Raw genomic sequence first — 20,330 nt, forward strand, 5'->3', positions numbered from 1 at the left:
AGTTTGAAAGTATGTTCGCAAATATTTTTACGCGAACTTCATGAAGTCCGCAAAACCAAGTGCAGACCTCATTTTAAGTGAGAGTATGTGGCACTCGAAGAATGGAGCGACATTTCATGCGAACTTCATGAGTTCCGCTTATGCTAATGGTAAAAAGAACATTTCAAAATTGGCTATTTGTGATTTTGGACATGGGAAGAATATAAAAAATTATAGGGCATTTCAAAAAATGTGTCAAATTACCCATACATTACTATCATTTTCCGAAAGAATAACTTAGAACAACGCAATCTCATATTAGACCCAGATCCAGGAAAAAGATCCAAACAAGCTCAGGTGGAGTGCCTTCAATCCTATAAAATTTTTGAACCCACCTGGATGATTATGACCTAGATTTCCAAGTGAAGCTGGTTCTTTTTCCAGATAAGGGCTCCAAGAACAAAGTAAGGTTCATGAAATAAAACTCCAAACGTAATCAAGACACTTAGTTCTAATCCAAGGATCGGAACATTCCTGGTCACTTATATTATGAAGTGAGTATCTTGACTAACATAAAGGCAGGCAGGTGACTTGTGCTGCATGATGTTTTGGGTGGTTTTGACTTTGGGGGTAAAACTTCTTCTGTAAAAAATAGCCGTTGGTAAATTACCCAGAAGACTGCTCTGGTTTTCTCTCTTTATTCAGATCAATAAAAATTGTAGCAACACACTCCAACGGAGCTGTCGTTTTCCCGGTCAGGAGGACGAACGGAGTTCCTTCCTTGTCTCTCTCTCTCTCTCAGGATTTGGAGGATTCTGTATTGTTAGTGTAGGGAAGGTATCAAGACACAAAGCCATCCGTCAGTTTTCATTGGGTTTATAGAGAGAAAATAAGGATTTTGAAGTTTGGGCTTGTTCTTGACCTCCTTGTTCTTGATGGGCAATTGTTTTGAGGTCCCCAGCAGAGTGAGTAGCGCTCAGAGTAATCAGAATGCTACTGGTGAGCCTGTTTTTCCTTTCGTTAAAATTTTTGGTTGTGGGAAATTCTTATCTTGATTTGTTGTTTTGTTGGTGTTGGAAATTTCGGTTCCCTCATAGTTGTTCTTAGTTTTTTTTTAACGGTATTTTGTTGGAGGCGTTGTGGTTACGGTTGCTGTGGTGGACTTTGATTAACTCAGTTTGTTTTAGATATTAAATTTATTGGCTCCTTTTCTTTGTGTTAGACTCACTTGTTTCTCTTTTTAGAAAGTCAAGTTATAATTGATCGAGTGGTGACAAGAAACCCTGATTTTGAGGTAGAAATTTAGGAGACCAAGATGGACCAGCATGAATCTTGTTACGTTCGACTTTTTTGGGGAGAAACATTGATAGAAATTGATTGGTAATGAGGGGAATAAGTTACTCTTGCCGTGCTTGTTTCCTTTGCTTCGATGAGAAAAGCCTGAATTGGAAAGGTGTGGGTCTTTTTATGGGAACTACTAAATTTGGAGATGCGTAAAGTTTGATAGGAGCTTTGTCTCATTTAGTACAGATTTTCCTTCAGTTTGCAATTCGGAAATAACCAAAGGTGGATGAAAAAACAATAAATGAAATGGAAAATTTTTGAGATTTTTTTATTCAAATGCTTTTTGTTAGCGTTTTATGATTAGAAATAAAAAATTTCGAAACTAAAATTCTGTTATTTGTGAGTTTATTACGATTTCATATGTGCAGAAGTGGCTATTTGGTATTCCGTGAGGATTTTAGTTTTCTTTTTTAATATGGGTTGTGCCCTTTAGCATTTGGGGTTTGATTAATCAAGCTTTATTTGTCTGATACATAAAACAAAAGGTAGGACCATGGGGATGCTCATCCAATCCTCTAAACATTTACGCTCTTTAACATAACACGCTGGATATGTTCCGCAGATGGGACTAGTGCTTACCATCTGTCAAACTTTCTTGTCGAGCTAGATTTGGTGGATTTTGTTGCATAATGGCTCATACGTCAAATTTGTGGCGAGTACTTACATTTCCAAAGTACAAACTTGATTATTGAACATCGCTCACTTGCTAAAACAGCAACTGCTGACCCTTTGAAAACTTCTTCAGCTAATGACCAGCTGACCAGCAGATAATTTGTTTTCATCTGTGGAATTCACCTCAGTGGGAGTATGACTGGTAACTACTCTACCTGTATTTCTTTTGATCTCAGTCACTGCTACAGTTATGGAAATTTGACAACGATATAGCATTGCATGAACTTGTGTGCTGAGCATTAGCTGAAGAAATTATGAATATCCATACGGTGACAGTCTTTATGTGTTCTGATACCTTGGTTCTTTATCAGTAACACTCGGCCAAATATGTTCTTAAGCTTGGATGCCTCAATGTATCATGTGGACTGTTAGTTCTCTTGAAATATTTAATTTATTTGAATCTATGCTTCCTTTTCATATTAGGATACTGTACTGTTTATTATTAGACTTATTTGACTATATCATCCATAACTTCACATATTTCATTGGCATTACTCTGTTGATAAATTTATAGAGAAAAGTTGCATATGCTCTAGTTCATTCTTAAACTTGTGACAATTTCTGATGTTTTCTTGTGTTCTCTTTTAATGATATGTAATCAGATACATCAAGAACCTCCAGCATCAACACTTTATCATCAGCACCTTCTGAACAGACTCTTCCACCTTCTTTAGGAACTCTTCCCCACCCAAGATCTGAGGGTGAGATATTGTCATCACCAAATCTGAAGCCATTCACCTTTAGTGATCTTAGAAATGCTACAAGAAACTTCCATCCCGACAGCCTTCTTGGTGAAGGAGGGTTTGGTTATGTTTTCAAAGGATGGATTGATGAGCAGACTCTTGCCCCTGCCAGGCCAGGATCTGGCATAGTTATTGCTGTCAAGAAGCTTAAACCAGAAGGATTTCAAGGCCACAAGGAATGGCTGGTAGGTTTTCTTGATGCACTTCCCAGATTCTTTCAACTGTTTATCTCCTCTCTTCTTGAGGCCCGCTCAAGGATCTGTCTATTCCAACCAGTGGCTCTTCATGTTGAGACTTATGTATCATATGCGTATTACCGTTCTTGTGCTGCTCCTTTTTGTATTTATATGTACATAGCATTCTTTTAGGGGTATTTTTGTATTTTTCAGGTAGTGCAAAGTCAACAGTTTTTGTCCTGTAGTAGGGTAGAGGTGATATCTCCACTATATTCTTCTCATTTCAAGGTTAATTAAGTTTCTCTTCTCATCTTTTTGTTGCTCTCTCTCATGGTTGGAACTCTATTGCTTTGACATGGTATTAGAGCCATGCCCAACCCTAGAGAGGTATTTGGCAATCATCTAGAAGAAAAAAAAGGAAAAACTCAGGTTTTCATGTGTGCCTCGTTTTGGGTACCCAAGCACAACCATATATTTTTTTTCAGTTTGGTTCGATTGAGTTGGGTCTTTGGTAGATCTTGATTTTAGATGATTTCTAAATCAAGAATCATTCCTATCGGAGGTATACTCGATTTTATATGGATTTTTTTTCTGAATTTCTGAATAATGACGTGAATAGTGTCCAGATTTGAGAAATCTCTGGTATTGATCTCATTGGGGGTTTTCAATGCTCTAGATTTGCATCATTTAGGTCTTTTTTTAGCACGGATCCTATTGGAAGTGGTTTGGTTGCAATCAACGACAAATTTGTTGAGTTTTATTAGTGTTTTGGGTGTGCTATAGTAGGCAGAACTAGGTTTTCCTATTTTTGTTGTGTGCTGATGTGTTGGTTGCCTATAAACTGTGTGCATGTGATATTGGAAGGGTGATAGTATGTGTGGAGTACCCTTTTGACTGATTCTAGTGCTCTTGGGTTGAGTTTGTCGGTTGTTATTGTGAGAATTGGGTGCCAATGATCTGGTTTTAGTCTACCTTACAACATATTGTGGTTTGGATTGCTGCATTTGTTATTGTGAGCAGTATTTTGACATTGTTTTTGCTGCATTTGCATTTGTGTGTATTGTAGTTTGGGGTTTTTGAAGAGTCTAAAAAAGGAAATTATTCAAGTCATTCCCGTGAAATTTGATAGGACTAATTTCACATATTACAGCTGATATTGTGCGTACTATTGTATTTGAGCCGTATCGTGTGTTGACACAAATCCTTTGGAGTTGATATAGATTTGTGGCTTGGATGATGTGGTGATTGGTTGTCCTTTGTATTGTTCTTGGCTATTTTGTTGTTGTTAGTGTTGGTTTTGTGCAAGAAATTTGTTGTGTGGTTGGGGGTTGTGGTTATGATGGAGAAGGGAGAATTGATTCCTCTTGATCCATTAAAGTTTGATGAGATTCGTGTATCTGTTTGTCATAATAGTAGATTTATTAATTAGAGGATTTTTATGCCAGGAGCATATAGAGCAGAGTTACTGGAAGCTTCTTAGATAGGTGGGACGCTTGCTTCCCGGAAACTCGCTTCGGAAGGGCGATACTCTTCGCTTCCGAAACTTGATGAGAACCTCGATTCCCCCATGCTTCTCCTATGCTTTTCACACGCTTCATTTATTCTTATTATATGTTCTCTTACTCAACTTTTCATATTTTTTTATGTGTTTTCTTTGACTCTTCTCACTAACTTCCATGTGCTTTAGCTAAATTGGTAATCATCATTTTTTAGATTTTGTTAAAAATTTAATTTCTTACACTAAAAGAGCATAAAATTTAATATTAGTTACTTTTATTTTAGTTTTTATTTGTGTTTTATTTTGATTCTCATTTAATTCTTATATTTCTTTTTTTTATTCCTCGCTTCCCGCTTCCTATATATTTTAAAATGCATCGCTTCTCGCTTTCGCTTCCCGTATGTTTCTCGCTTCCGCTTCCTAGTCTAGCAACCTTGATCTAGAGCAAGCTTGCCAGATTAGGAAGCAGAAGCGAGAAACGATACGGGAAGTTAAAGCGAGAAGCAATGCATTTTTAAATGTATAGGAAGCGAGAAGCAATGCATTTTTAAATGTATAGGAAGTGGAAAGCGAGGAATAAAAAAAAGAAATATAAGAATTAAGTGGAAATAAAAACAAAACACATAAAAACTAAAATAAAAGTGACTAATATTAAATTGCATGATTTTTTAGTGTAAGAATTAAATTTTTAACAAAAACTAAAAATAATGACTACCAATTTAGAGAAAGCACATGGAAGTTAGTGAGAAGAGCGAGAGAAAACACATAAAAAACATGAAAAGTTGAGTAAGAGAACATATAATAAGAATAGATGAAACATGTGGAAAGCATAGGAGAAGAGTAGGGGAATCGAGGTTCTCATCAAGTTTCGAAAGTGAGGAGTATCGCACTTGTAACAACCCCAACTCATACCCGTTAAAAAGTGGCAAATTATTTTTGTTTAAAAAAAAAACATATATGAAATCATTCCCAGAGACCCGGGCCTTTACAGTTATAACCAATCCACAACTACAAGGGATCTTACACTACCATCATCCAAACTAAACCAACTTTATTAATTAAAAATATTAAGTTTGAGAACATATGCAAGTAAATATAAATAGTCCAAAAAAGGTGGAGTCACTCTGTCCTTAAGTAAAGTTGTCAAGCAATCGTGTAACCCTCGTAGTTCCTCGTAATAGCAGGTCCCCTCATTGGGTCTAAGAGACTGTAAAAAACACAAAAGTAAGGGTGTCAGAATCAAAGATCCTGTGTACGAATAAGTAAAAAGAACATAAATAAGATGTAAAAATATCTCAAAAGAGATATAGTGCTAAATACGCACAACTAGCACAAAGGGAGAGGTGCACAAAGGCACAAAAACACTTAGCAGATCCTTGATGTAACCCAATCGTTATAGGAAAATTGGTTGTCACCCCTCCACACGTGCGGACATTGGTTACTACTCCTTCATACATATCTTTAATTATACTAATGTACTTGATATGTACGAAGAAGTTACCCCTAGGGGTTACATGAAGGGAATATATATATATATATATATATATATATATATATATATATATATATATATATAACGATAGATACATATACATATATGTATGATACATATATGTATATGTATTTCTCGTTACATATACGTACATAGGAGATACAATTTAACACCCTCCCTCAAACTTAGGGCGAAATGACCGAGAGTTTGCCAAGAAGAAAATTGAATCTGGGAGAGCATAGAGCCTTGGTGAAGAAATCTGCCAACTGATATTCTGATGTCACGTATGAAAGATCTATAATTCTTTACAAATATGTTTCTCTAACGTAGTGGCAGTCCATCTCAATATGCTTTGTGCATTCATGAAATGTGTGATTTTTGGCAATGTAGATTGCACTCTTATTATCACAACATAACTTAGTGGGTCCTTGAACCTGAATCCCTATATCCTGTAAAGTTGATGAATCCACACAATTTCCATAGTTGTAGAAGTCATGGCTCGATATTCTGCTTCTGTGGATGACAGAGACACCTTTTGTTGTTTCTTGCATCTCCATGAGATTAAGGATTCACCTAAAAAAATACAAAAGCCTATACTAGAGTGACAGTTATTTACGTAAGAAGGTAGGCGTTGCATCCATTGAAAATAAGATGAGAGAGAATCATTTACGGTGGTTTGGACATATTCGGTGAAGGCCTAATGATGCTCCAGTTAGAAGGATGGAGAAATGGGAAAATATATTAGTTAAAAGAGGTCGGGGTAGGCCTAAGAATACTTGGATGGAGATGATAGGAAAGGATATGAATGCTTTAAACCTCACCGAGGACATGGCATTGGATAGAAATGATTGGAGGAGAAGGATTCACGTGGAAGACCGAGAATGATTTTCTTTTTTGGTTCATATCGCCGATCCCAATTGTTTTGGGATGAAGGCGTAGTTGTTGTTGTTGTTGTTCTATCTTACGCATATTTACATTTGTAAATATGTTTGTAATTTATTTATTTATTTTCTTTTCTTCTTTTCCTTTTTTCTTTTTTTCTTTTCTTTTTCTTTTTTCATTTGTTGACTTAGTCAACCTTGGAAGGGGGTCCAACACTAGTCGTTGGACCCCTCCAACGGTTAGATTTCTAACCGTTGGTGGGAGCCCCTCCAAGGCTTCCTCTCCTCTATAAAAGGGGTTGAACCCCTATTGTAAAATCATCCAATGCTTGGAGCATTGTTCTCCAACTTGTTTAATAAAATTCTTAATATTTTTGCATTTAGGTTCTCTTTTTGTACCTTTGTGTAGACCTTTCCAATCAGAGTCAATATATGCAATCAAATTTAATTCAAAGGATGAGGAAAGAAAAACTCCCTTGTTGATAGTTTCCCTTATGTATCTGACAACTCGGAGAACAACGCCCATATGAACGGATGTAGGAGCATGCTGGAACTGGCTTGCAGTGTGCACGACATGTGAGATGCCTGGCCTTGTGATGCTAAGATACATTAGAGACCCCACAAGTTGCCGGTACGGGGTAGGATCCTTCAACGAAATCCCATCATCAATTTTCATCTTTGATCCCACAATTTCAGGAGTTTCACAAATTTTATCATCAGTAATACCAGATCTGTCAAGAATCTCACATGCAAGTTTAGTTTGAGACAAAAAATAGCCTCTATGAGAATAGGCTACTTCAATACCAAGAAAATAAGTTAGATATCCCAAATCTGACATTTCAAACCTTTCTTTCAAAGTGTTTTTAATACCTTTGATGCCCTTTATGTCACTACCTGTTATCAACATATCATCAACATAGAGCAGGAAAATCACAATACCTGCATCAGACCTTTTGACAAACAGAGCAGTGTTAGTGTAACATGAAACAAAACCATTTTGAACCATTATTTCATTAAATCGATCATACCAAGACTTAGGAGCTTGTTTTAAACCATAAAGACCTTTTTGCAAACGAAGGACTTTTCCCTTTAGAACATCCAAGCCGGGAGGAGCATCAATATATACTTCTTCATTAAGGTCCCTGTTTAAAAAAACATTTTTGACATCCATTTGATAAATGTTCCAGTTTTTAATAGAGACAATGGTGATCAAACACCTAACAATGACCATTCATGCAACAGGGGCAAAGGTTTCTTCGTAATCAATGCTGCATTCTTGACTATATCCTTTAGCGACAAGGCGGGCTTTATATCTCTCAAGAGTGTCATCACTCTTGGTTTTGACTTTATAAACCCATCTACATCCTATTGATTTTTTTCCTTTTGGGAGATCTTGAAAAACCCAAGTTTTAGCTTTGTTGAGGGCTCTAAGCTTGTTATCCATGGCGTCCCTCCACTCTATTCTTTCCTTAGCTTCTCCAAAATTTTTAGGTTCTTGGTAGGAGTGAATGGCACTAAGACATGCCCTATGCTTTGGAGAAAAAGACTCAGGATATAAATATAGAAGGATTTTTCCTAGATCTTTCGGTTCTTCGAGATTGGTTAGAAGATTCACTAAGGTCACTATATTTTTCTATTGCACTTCTAAAGGTACTTTTATCTCTATGTGTATAGGTGATTGGTTCAACTATCATTTCTTCTTCATGTTGGATGGGTTGTGGAGTACTTTCACTTCTACCCACATCCTCATTTACTTCACCATCACTAAAAAATCTTCATTTCTAGATAATAGTTCAAACAAAAAAGAGTAATCGACATTATCTTCATGAGCTTTGTGTTCTTCAAAACCACTTATGTTCTCTAAAAAGGTCACGTTTCTTGAAACATATAGTTTGTCATTTTTAATATCATAACATCTAAAACCTTTTTGTGTTTCCGAATATCCCAAAAATGCAAAAGGAATAGCTTTAGGAGATAATTTATCATTTTTTTTGGTGAGGACAAAACATTTACAACAAAAAATTCTTAGTCTATTGTAGTGGGGTTCCTCTTTATATAAGATTTTAAAGGGGGTTATTTGGTTCAAATTTTTGAATGAAAGTCGATTTATGAGGTAAACCTGTAACGCCCCAAAAATCCAGGACTTAGAACTTTTAGAATAGTTTAGAAAGCTTTGAAATCATACAATAATCAGAGTTTAAATAGTACTTCAGCGGAAAATGATATTTTTAAAACCACAAGTCAATGGACCTTGAGCGCATTACAGCGTAAACTTTCCTTTGCCGAATTCCGCACAACTATTGAAATCAAATGGTTTTGAAATGCAATTTCAATGATGGAGAATTTGTTTGTTGAAACCGAGAGGAAGTTTACTAAAACAGCTTTAGTAACTCAAGGTTTAATAAAAAGAGAAATTTTGGAATACCAACATATCCTCAAGAGCGAAACGTCAGGGAAAAAGCTCTATCTTGATCTCATCACGCCATCGTGCCATCGCAGACTGTATTACCTATCCAAAACCTGCCCATAAAATGGGTCAGTTTCACTAAAAACTGGTAGGTGCACAGACAGGACAATATAGAACATAATTAAGCAGAATAATTTAATATGTCAAGTAGATAGGCAATTAAATAGCAATTTGCTTTCAGCAGAGTCATAGAGCAAACTATCATGAGCACAATGCTAAAATTATTACAAGCATTTTACTGGCACAAGTAGGCTAACTACTACAAGCAAAGAACTGCATAAGAAATTTAACTAGCAAAATACAATATTTCATCAACCACACACACAATTTCATAAGTATTGAACCGGTGGTACACCATAACTTTCATACGCGTATAACTCAACAAATTGTATAATCGGATTTAAATTATGTTTCGATATTAACTGGCCAAGTGGGTACGCACAAGGCACGACTCTAGAAACAACCTAGACTGATCCGGGGGTTTATTATGCTATGTATTTTATGATAACCCGGATAGCTGACTGAGTCCGCACCTAAGGGGACGGTCGGTGACCAAGAGAGAAATCCCCAAAGCAACATAAACAATGGATGCATCCCAAACATGGAGAGCTACCACCTAGGATAATTATGGTAGTCCCCTTCCCCTAACTCCGATGACTGGGGAAGCCGAGTCTTTTGCTCGTAACTGCCATTAATGGCTTGCCCATCGAAGTTTTTGTACCTTCCTGTCCTCTCTCCTGACGGGAGTCAGCGGTTCGAGTGAGTACATCAGGGGTAGTTAACTGAAGACCCATTCTACATACTCTGGTCTTTCGACCGAATTCGAGTATCTTGTCGGTGAAGGCGGAATCATCACTCATTTAGGTGATCTCAACATTTGTTATTTGCACTCATTGAGGTTGCCACAACCCACTCATCCAATCATCGCAACTTAAGAAGACGTACTTGTCAAAAAGTATGGTCGTACATGTCATAAGTACGACTACGATGAAAGGGATATGGTTTCACCACAAAAACCCCAACAGATATTATCTGCATAAGAAGTAACATTCATTTCAACAATATTTTGCATATTTCATGATACAAGGTCGTCTCGGACCTCTCGTCCGATCAACAAAGTACTTAACATGTCGTGCATGTCTAAAAGTACGCTATACTGAACAAGGGAGGTGTGTGGGCTTCTCAAAAGGAACACCCAACACACAACTTCATAATGATCCAAAGAATATAGGAGTGCTCATTTGGCACGATTCATCCTTAACGGCCATAATGTCACATTAAGTCATTCACACAGGGCACATCACTATCAATCTTGCATCCAAAATTTATCTTAGTATCGACATGCGACACTAGATTGATAAATAAAGAATGAGTCCTTCAACAGAACCCCACTCATCCATAGGCTCATGCCCCTGATCGGGGTTATTCGAATTGGGTCGCAACTCGAATCGGGGTTATAAAATATTTCTCCCAAGTGTGTGGACCTGGGAGGGCCTATATGCGACTTCGAAATCCGACAGGACTTAAAACTTAACTTTGCAAAAGCTGTGTATTTTGAAGAGTCTTGGGTTTGCAGAAGGAAATCCTATTTAAAAGAACTATAACGCACAAGTGCAACTTCTAGTGTTTTGAAAACAAGTGATAACAGGATAGGCACAAGACTACATTTATGTAAGTACATATTTACCATGAGTGTGAGCATATGCAGGTTATAACATGACGACAAGCAACTCTCGACTTGCGATGCCGCACATCGAGCGAAAAGCACATAAGTAACACACGAGGTACCAAAACCATAACTTGACCACTTAGATAGGCAAACACATAAAGTCATAAGTAATACATGAGACACGAAGTCGTACCTCACTCAAAAGAAACATGCAGGCAAAAATATATGCAAGCAAACAAGGGCATAGGTATTGCACGAAGTACGAAACCACACCTCAAACTCATAAGCAACTATGCAAAATAATGATCGAAGAATAAAATTGTACCTCGACCCATGAGCATGCAAACAAGAAAATACGCAATGCAGAAGCAATATAACTCTAAGCATGTCTAGCATGGGCATCTTAATTATTTCAACTTAAATAGGTTTATTTATTGCCCTTTGTGCGACTTTACCCTACCTCAGAATGTTATGCAACCGCGTACGCCTATGCGTGAGGATAATACGAGAGTCGGGCCGTGGAACACGAACGGGACCTGTATCAGACTTGTTCACGGGAGATAAGAGGGAGAGAGAGAGAGAGAGAGAGCAATTCACAAAAGGCTGGGGCGACACTACAATGCTCGACCTCCAAAACCCTAAGCATTATAAATTGAAAACATATGCATATTACAATAATGCCATTAATGAAAACCTATTTAACATGTGTACATATATAATATGCGTATGGATCTGGATCCAGATCCATACGCATATGCAATGCTGTATTCTAACACCCTCCCTCAAGTTGTACGTGATTTTGGAGCATGTACAACTTGCTCTTCAATAGCCAAAATTGACGTCCTGTTAGTCCCTTGGTAAATAGGTCTGCCACTTGATCTTCTGTTCGAACATGACGTAGTTCTATCTCCTTCATCTCGACTTTCTGCCGTATGAAATGTTGATCAATCTCAATGTGCTTCGTTCTGCTATGCTGGATAGGATTACATGCAATATTTATTGCGCTTTGATTGTCACAGAAAAGAAATGATTGAATAATTGTCTCCCCAAGATCACTCAATAAGTGTCTAATCCATGTGACCTCTGCCGTGCCTGCAACCATCGATCTGTATTCAGCCTCTATACTCGATCGTGCCACTGCTTTTTGTTTTTTGTTGCTCCAAGACACTAAATTGTGCCCAATATAAACACAGTATCCAGAGACAGATCGTCTCTCATCTGGATCCCCTGCCCAATCTGCGTCTGTATAAGTGATGAGTGCATGTCCTCTATGCAGATTATCGTTCTTGCGATAAACAAGTCCGTCTCCTATAGTTCCTTTTAAATAGCGTAGAATGCGTTTCACAGCTTCCATATGACCCTCCGTTGGAGCATGCATAAACTGGGATACCTGATTGACAGCATAAACTATATCAAGTCTGGTAAAGGTCAAGTACTGTAACATCCCCACGAGACTTCTATATGTTGTAGGATTGACACAAAGATGACCATCTTCAGAGCTCAACCTTTGATGTAATACACTAGGAGTGCTGACTGGTTTGCAATTCGTCATCCCGGCTCTTTCCAGAAGATCAAGAGTGTATTTTTGTTGCATGAGAGTCAATGTGTCTTGTTGTCTGTCAACTTCCACACCAAGAAAGTACCGCAACTTCCCTAAATCTTTCATCTTGAAAGTTTTCATTAAAAGCTGTTTCACGTCTTGTACATGACTATCTGAGCTCCCAGTGATCACAATGTCATCAACATATATAAGAAGAAGTATAACAATGTCAGCCTTTTGGTAAATAAAGAGAGAGTGATCCAGAGTGCATCTTCTAAAACCATAACTCTGAATCTGCATAGAGAAACTTTCAAACCTAGAATGGGAGGCCTGTTTCAACCCATACAGAGATTTCCTTAGTTTGCACACCCAGGCAATAGGATCCTTCTCGGCATAACCAGGTGGTTGCTCCATATATACTTCTTCCTTTAGAGTTCCATGCAAAAATGCATTTTTAACATCCATCTGGCTAAGGCTCCAACCTTGATCGATTGCTAGGGATATGATAATACGAATAGTACCCATTTTAACTACGGGACTAAAAGTTTCGTCGTAGTCTTCACCATATTGTTGTGTGAATCCTCGAGCAACAAGTCGCGCCTTATATCTATCAATACTTCCTTCAGGCTTATATTTTATTTTATAAACCCATTTTGAGCCAACTACATTCTTTCCTTCTGGCCGAGGGACTATTTCCCAAGTCTGGCATTCATGAAGAGCTTCCATTTCTTCATTCATAGCTTCAGTCTAATAACGGGATTGAAGAGCTTGATTAAAACAAGTGGGTTCATCCTGTTTTGTGAGCTGAGACATAAACAACTGGAAATCAAGGGAGAAGGTCTCATAACTCACCCATCGTTGAATAGGATGCTTAATGCGTGACGGCCTTTGAGCCGAATCATTGGCGATGCTTTCCTCCACATTCCTCGGCTCTGTATTTTTGCTCCGTCTAGTGTATATCTGTCCAGAGAAACGTTCTACTGGGGGTGGCTCAACTGGAGATAATTCAACATGCATTTGTGAGTCATTCAATTCCCTACTCAAGCCAAAGGAAGAGCAATTTGTTTGGCATGTTTCTCCTGTATTAGCAAAGAGTTCTGCGCTCATCCATGGATCATATACTTCTAATTCTTGAGGTGGCAACACTGCAGAGTCATTGACCTGAAAATTTTGTTCGTCAAAAACAACATTTCTGGAGGTCCTAATGCGTTTTGTAGTAGGCTCATAGCATCGATAACCTTTGTATTCATCTGCATACCCAACAAATCTGCACTTGACAGCCTTATCCTGAAACTTATTTCGCAGAGATGAATCAATATGTACATAACATACACAACCAAAAACACGCAGCTCATCGTAAGAGGGATGTTGCCCAAATAAAGTATAATAGGGAGATTTCCGATCCAAAAGTGTCATAGGAAGACGATTTATGATATGAACAGATGTGTGAAAAACTTCTGTCCAGAGACTAACGGGCACATTGCTATCATGTAACATGCTCATCGCACTCTCAACAATATGCCTGTGTTTCCTCTCCGCAACCCCATTTTGTTGAGGAGTATGAGGGCAAGAAACCTGTCGACTTATTCCTTTATCCCGAAGAAAGGCAAGAAATTCGTTCGATGAATACTCTCTTCCACCATCACATTGTAAATGCACAATATCACAAGCAAACTTTGTTTTGACCATCGAATGGAACTCCCGAAATATTTGAAAAACTTCATACTTGTGTTTTAAGAAATATATCCAAGTATAACGGGAATAGGAATCAATAAAGACAACATAGTAGCGACTACCAGAAAGAGAAGGAATAGGTGCAGGTCCCCAAACATCGGAACAAATAATCTCAAATGGCTTTGAAGCTCTTTTATTTATAATATGAAAAGGAAGGACATGGCTTTTGCAGAGTTCGCATGAAGAACATTTATTATTATTATCAGAAAATGAACATAAACTAGATTCTGGAAGGAGACCATCAGATACAAGATTTTCAACGAAACCTCGACTACAATGTCCCAAACGACTATGCCAAATATCTGGCTTATTACAATGAGATGAATTAAAAACTTCCAATGAAGGAAAAAACAAAGACTCTGAAGGCGAAGACACTGAAGAATGCTTGGACGACTTCAACTGGAGGACTGGTACTGAGGGTGAAGACACTGAAGGAATCTCCTTGAAGACGTACATGTTTCCTTGTCGCTCCCCCTTAGCGAACGTCTCCTTCGTTCGTAGATCCTTAACATAAACAGAAGAGGGAGTAAATTTGACGGAAGAATTCATATCGTCAACAAGTTTAGCTACAGAAACAATGTTCTTTTTAATATTAGGAGCAAGAAGGACATTGGACAAGTGAAGTGAGGACTTTGACATAGGGATATGTGCATTGCCAGTATGACTAATGGAGTGATAAGTTCCATCTCCCGTAACTATACTACCTTTTTCAAAATAAGGCAATAAGTGAGATAACTTACCCGCATTACCCGTAACATGTGTGGCGGCACCTGAATCAACATACCATTCGCCTTGTTCATTTTGCTTGAACGACATTTGTGACAATGCTGACAACAAAAGTTGTTGCACATCTGTGGATGGCACTTTTGTGTCCACAACAGTAGCTGATTTATTCTCAGTTTTGTTTATTTTTCCTCTATTTTGTAGATTGAACCAACAATCAGCTTTCACATGTCCTCTTTTGTTATATAAGAAACAAGTGGGCACTCTCCTCTGATTCCCTGTATTAAAAGTCCCTGAAATATTAGGTGTGGACAAGATACCACGTCCTCCCTGCCCGAAGCGTCCGCGGCCTCTGCCTCCTTGATGCCCTCCATTTCCTCGTCCAAAACCTACAGAAGTGTCCATGGCCAAAACTGAATGAGGACGAGCTGATTCATTTCCTTCTGCCCTTTGCTTCATAATCATCTCATGCTGGAGAAGTTTCGCTTGGAGGTCGTCAAAAGTGGGCAAGTGAGGAAGGCAGGATAAAGCTGTGGTAAACATGTCAAAATCAGGACCCAATCCATTGAGAAGTTGTTGAACTTTATCTTTATCTGCAATAGCACTTCCAACAACAGCCAATTGATCAGTAATACTCTTCAAGCGGCCTATGTATTCCATGATTGTCATGGACCCTTTCTTCAAACTTTGAAATTCATGTTTTAAGTACATAACTCGTGCTTCTGATATCTGAGAGTATGTCTGAGACAGCTTACTCCATAGATCTGCCGCAGTGCAATCATCTGAAAGAGTAACCAACACTTCTTGAGAGAGTGTTGACGTAATATAAGCAACCAAAGACTGATCCCGCTTCCTCCAAGCTGTATACTCTGGATTCTTAATGGAAATGGTAATTGTGTCACCCTTCTCATCCTTGGTTTCCTGCAAAATAAGCCGCGGTGGTATAGGAACTAAACCATCCAAATGTTCATCGAGATCCTGACTCCGTATAAAAGGAAGGATTTGCCTCTTCCAGGTCAAAAAATTAGAATGAGTAAGTTTTTCTGTAACGAGCTGACTCAAGAAATTGGCAGAGGGACCGGATGACGAATTGGATGACGAAGAGAAATCCATAGCAATGTGAAACAGTGAATAAGTTCTGTACTACCAAAATGAATAAGTTCAGCACTACCAAAAGTGTTGCACAAGGAACACTGAAACAGCAATTAAGGAAACAACAATAGAGGAAAGAAAACTTGTGGAATCAGAAAAAAAAAAAAACTGGTTTGTAATAACTGTAGTCGGTTTGTGACCAGGGAGGGTGGAACCAATACAGGTCTCAAAACCAATAGAGATGCAGAATAGAGATGAGCACGCTGAAAGAAAAGAGAAGGAAAAGGTTCCACCTTTCAGAATGAAGATGAGATTTCAGATTTCAGAGAACAAGAATCAAAAACCAATAGAGATGCAGAATAGAGATGAGCACGCTGAAAGAAAAGAGAAGGAAAAGGTTCCACCTTTCAGAATGAAGATGAGGTTTCAGATTTCAGAGAACAAGAATCACAGTCCACGCTGAAGAATCACGTTGAAGACTTGTTGACGCTGGAAGTTGTTTATTTCAGATTTCAGAAAACAAGAATCACAGTCCACGCTGAATGTAAAACCCCATAAAAAAAAAATTGTTTGGACCCGGGCCGGGTCGGGTCCGGACCCGACCCGGGCCCCCTTTTTATTTTAGGGTTTTCAAAAGTAAAAACCCGAGCAGTCGGGCGCCGCAACCCCCCCTTCTCCCCCTTCGTTCTGGGCTGGATAAGGAAACCCATCGAGGGTTTCCCCTTTCGGGTGCCCCCTGCGCCTTTAAGAGAAAGGATGGAGGGCGAGGGGGGGATCACGCCTCCCTCTTCTCTTCTCCTCCCTCTCGCAGCCCTCGCCCCCCTTCCACGCCGGTCTCCTCTCTGCTGCACACGTCGCCAACGCCGGCCACCGCCTCCCAGGTTAGTACTCTTCTCTTCTCCTCCCTCTTTTCCTCCTCACCCCCCTCCCTGTCACCTCGCCGGGAGGTCGGCAGGCGGCTCACAGCCGCTGCCGCGGCCTCCCACCGCCTCCCTGTGTCGCCAGGGCCCCGACAGGTGGCCTACGTGGCCCCTGTCGTCCCCGTCTCCCTCTGCGATTCGCCGGAGTGCCGGCAGGGGACCGGTGGCCCCTGCGGCACCCCTTTTTGCTGCCACCTTGTGGCTTTCGGCAGGGGCTGGCCCCCTGCCGTCTGGTGCTGTCGGCAGGGGTGGCCCCTTGCCGACCTGTGTTGTCGGCAGGGGCTCAGCCCCTGCCACATCGTCCTGTCGGCAGGGGTTGGCCCCTGCCGACCTGTGCTTTCGGCAGAGGCTGGCCCCCCCTGCCGTCTGGTGCTGTCGGCAGGGGTGGCCCTTGCCGACCTGTGTTGTCGGCAGGGGCTCAGCCCCTGCCACTTCGTGCGGTCGGCAGGGGTGGCCCTTGCCGACCTGTGTTGTCGGCAGGGGCTCAGCCCCTGCTACTTCGTGCTGACGGCAGGGGTTGGCCCCTGCCGACCTGTGCTTTCGGCAGGGGCTGGCCCCCTGCCATCCATGTGCTTCTGGCAGGGGTTGGCCCCCTGCCATCCTTATGCTTCCGGCAGGGGCTGGCCCCCTGCCATCCATTGCTGTCGGCAGGGGCTCAGCCCCTGCCACTTCTTGCTGTCGGCAGGGGCTCAGCCCGTGCCACTGTGTGCTGTTGGCAGGGGCTCAGCCCCTGCCACTTGGTGGCTGTCGGCAGGGGTTGGCCCCCTGCCGCTACGCTATGTTTAGGCAGGGGCTTGTCCCCCGCCGCTTGTCTGTTTTCGGCCAGCAGGGGCACACCCCTGCTGCCTCTCTTTTCCTATAGGCAGGTCTGTCTTTCTTTTTCTCCGCATTATTATTAACATAGCACTGTTGCAGACCTCGCATCGGACCCCCGCTCTGGCTCCGCGGCCCGAGCCTCGTATCATCTACACACGTAGACACACGCAGTTGCACGACATCCCGAGGTAGGGGAAAGTCGCACGAATAGTATGTATGAACAAAATAAAATAAGACTTCTGAGATAGAATAGTTATTTTGCATACTTGTGTATCTGAAGAAATATTGACTGGTCAAAGTTTACTCTTTGTGATTCTTTTGAAATTGCATAATGTAAATTCTTTGGGTAGACTCATCAAGTAGTTTAATTGGCATGCCTGTTTACGTGTAAGATTACTTAACTGATAATTGTCTATTTTGCATGATTACTCCTTTGAGACTGCATACTTAAGGTAGACTTTGTGAATAGACTCAGAATGCACTGCAATTGCTATTGTAATCGAACCTTAAGGCAGGTACGATATGAATTTTATGTAAGATCATGGAGTGCATTGAAGTATGAAATTTACACTTTATTGGTTTTGATGTGATAATATCGGCCTTCACGGGCCAAATTGCTCAGAAAAGCAAAACATGTCATGTAGGAAACAAAAGAGTCATAAACCATTATGTTGCCTCTCATCGTAATTGTACCTCTAGGAAGGTACGATCGTACTTTTGGACAAGTACGTCCCATGTGGGTTACGATGGTGGGATGATGAGGTTGTGGCAACCTCGATGAGTGCAATTAGCAAAATGTTGAGATCACATAAAATGGTGACTATTTCGCCTTCACAGGCAAGATGCTCGAGTGGGTCTAATGGACCAGAGCATATAGGATGGGGCGGCGGTTAAGAAACCCCCGTCGTACCCATCTGATCTTCACGGTTCATCAAGGGAGAGGATGGATGATACAAAGACTCCGATGGACAGGTTGTTAACAACCACCCCACGAGCAAAAGACTCGGTTTTCCCCAGTCATCGGATTTAGGGGGAATTGGGATTACCATAAATCATCCTAGGTGGTAACTCCCAGGCACTTCTGCAGAAGTTGGATGCATCCATGGGCCACGAATGCCTTTGGGGATTTACTCTCTTGGTCACTGACCGTCCTCTTAGGAGCAGACTCAGTCAGCCATCCGGGTTAATGAAAACACCTGACATAATAAACCCCCGGATCGGTCTCGGCTGTTTCTACGTTTCGCGTCTGTGCGTACCCACAGGCCAGTTAATATCAGAACTTAAAGAATATATTCAGGAATAGATATAGATGACTGAGACTTACACTGCTTCTCTTTGCAGTTATTACATTTGCTAAAATAGACTACAACTGCTTTAATTGCTTAAATATCATAATTGCTTATCTCATGAATGTCCTGTTTTATTTTCATTCTACTTATCTGTTCGTGCACCTACTAGTTTGTTATGAAACTGACCCATTTCATGGGCAGGTGAGGAGTAGGACTTCACTGGCGGCCGATGGCATGGTGCAACATTGATCAAGATTTGTCTTCTTTCTGCTGGCGGCTTGGCTCTGAGACTTTTTGGAGTTTTTCTTAGATTTATTGAACTTTGGAATAAAAGGCTCATTTTGTAATAAACTGCAGATTTTAATCGATTGCCTTATTTCTTAAATTCCTTTAAGATGTTGTACATATGAATGATGGTTTTTCAGCTAACGTACCCATGATTGTTGACTTGTGTTCCTTTCTAAATGTCTTCCGCTGTTGTTTTAAAATATTAAACTTTAAATCTTTGAAAGGTTTTTCGATAAGGTTTTCGAAATCACAAGTCGAAATTTTGGGGCGTTACACTGAAGAATCACGCTGAAGACTTGTTGACGCTGAAGAATCACGCTTCAGAAAACTGTTCACGCTGGAAGAACTGGATCTGGGTTGCTGTTCACGCTGGAAGATGATCACGTGGATTTGGGTTTGTTGTTCACGCTGGAAGAAAAGTTTTCACGATCTGAATATGATCACGCAGGGGAGTTGCTGCTCACGATCTGAAGGTGATGACGCAGGGGAGTTGCTGCTCACGATGAAGATGGCTCTGATACCATATCAGACTTATTCACGGGAGATAAGAGGGAGAGAGAGAGAGAGAGCAATTCACAAAAGGCTGGGGCGGCACTACAATGATCGACCTCCAAAACCCTAAGCATTATAAATTGAAAACATATGCATATTACAATAATGCCATTAATGAAAACCTATTTAACATGTGTACATATATAATATGCGTATGGATCTGGATCCAGATCCATACGCATATACAATGCTGTATTCTAACAACCTGTTGCAAAAATCTGCAAGAGTGTGAAATATTCAATTATGCTAATATAATTAATGGTGAGACGGGGGCAAGGGTAGGATTAGGCGGCAGGGAGTGATCCCCCGACTGCCGACGACAACGGGGCGACAGGGAATGAGCCACTGTAAAAAACAGCGAGGCGGCAGGGGGCGAGCCCCCCACAGACAGCACTGAAGCGACAGGGGTCGCACCCCTGCCGACGACAGCGAAACGGCAGGGGGCTAGCCCCTGC

General features: G+C 40.4%; 1 protein-coding gene across 2 annotated transcripts in view; it reads left to right on the plus strand.

Moving 5' to 3' along the window:
- Positions 1 to 724: 724 nt before the first annotated feature.
- The window catches only part of LOC149816725 (putative serine/threonine-protein kinase PBL3), a 46,531-nt gene continuing 26,925 nt past the window's right edge, over positions 725 to 20,330 (plus strand). The window contains exons 1-3 of one of the 2 annotated variants that reach the window (XM_089987465.1): positions 725 to 978; positions 2,069 to 2,137; positions 2,598 to 2,923. In XM_089987465.1, coding sequence (XP_089843591.1) covers positions 2,131 to 2,137; positions 2,598 to 2,923 — 333 coding nt within the window. In that variant the 5' untranslated portion in view covers positions 725 to 978; positions 2,069 to 2,130. The remainder of the gene's footprint in view (positions 979 to 2,068; positions 2,138 to 2,597; positions 2,924 to 20,330) is intronic. The other variant, XM_089987464.1, reaches the window with a different exon arrangement.

This window comes from Nuphar pumila, chromosome 14, assembly GCF_984573655.1.
Source record: "Nuphar pumila chromosome 14, dmNupPumi1.hap1.1, whole genome shotgun sequence".
In the NCBI taxonomy this organism is placed as follows: domain Eukaryota; kingdom Viridiplantae; phylum Streptophyta; class Magnoliopsida; order Nymphaeales; family Nymphaeaceae; genus Nuphar; species Nuphar pumila.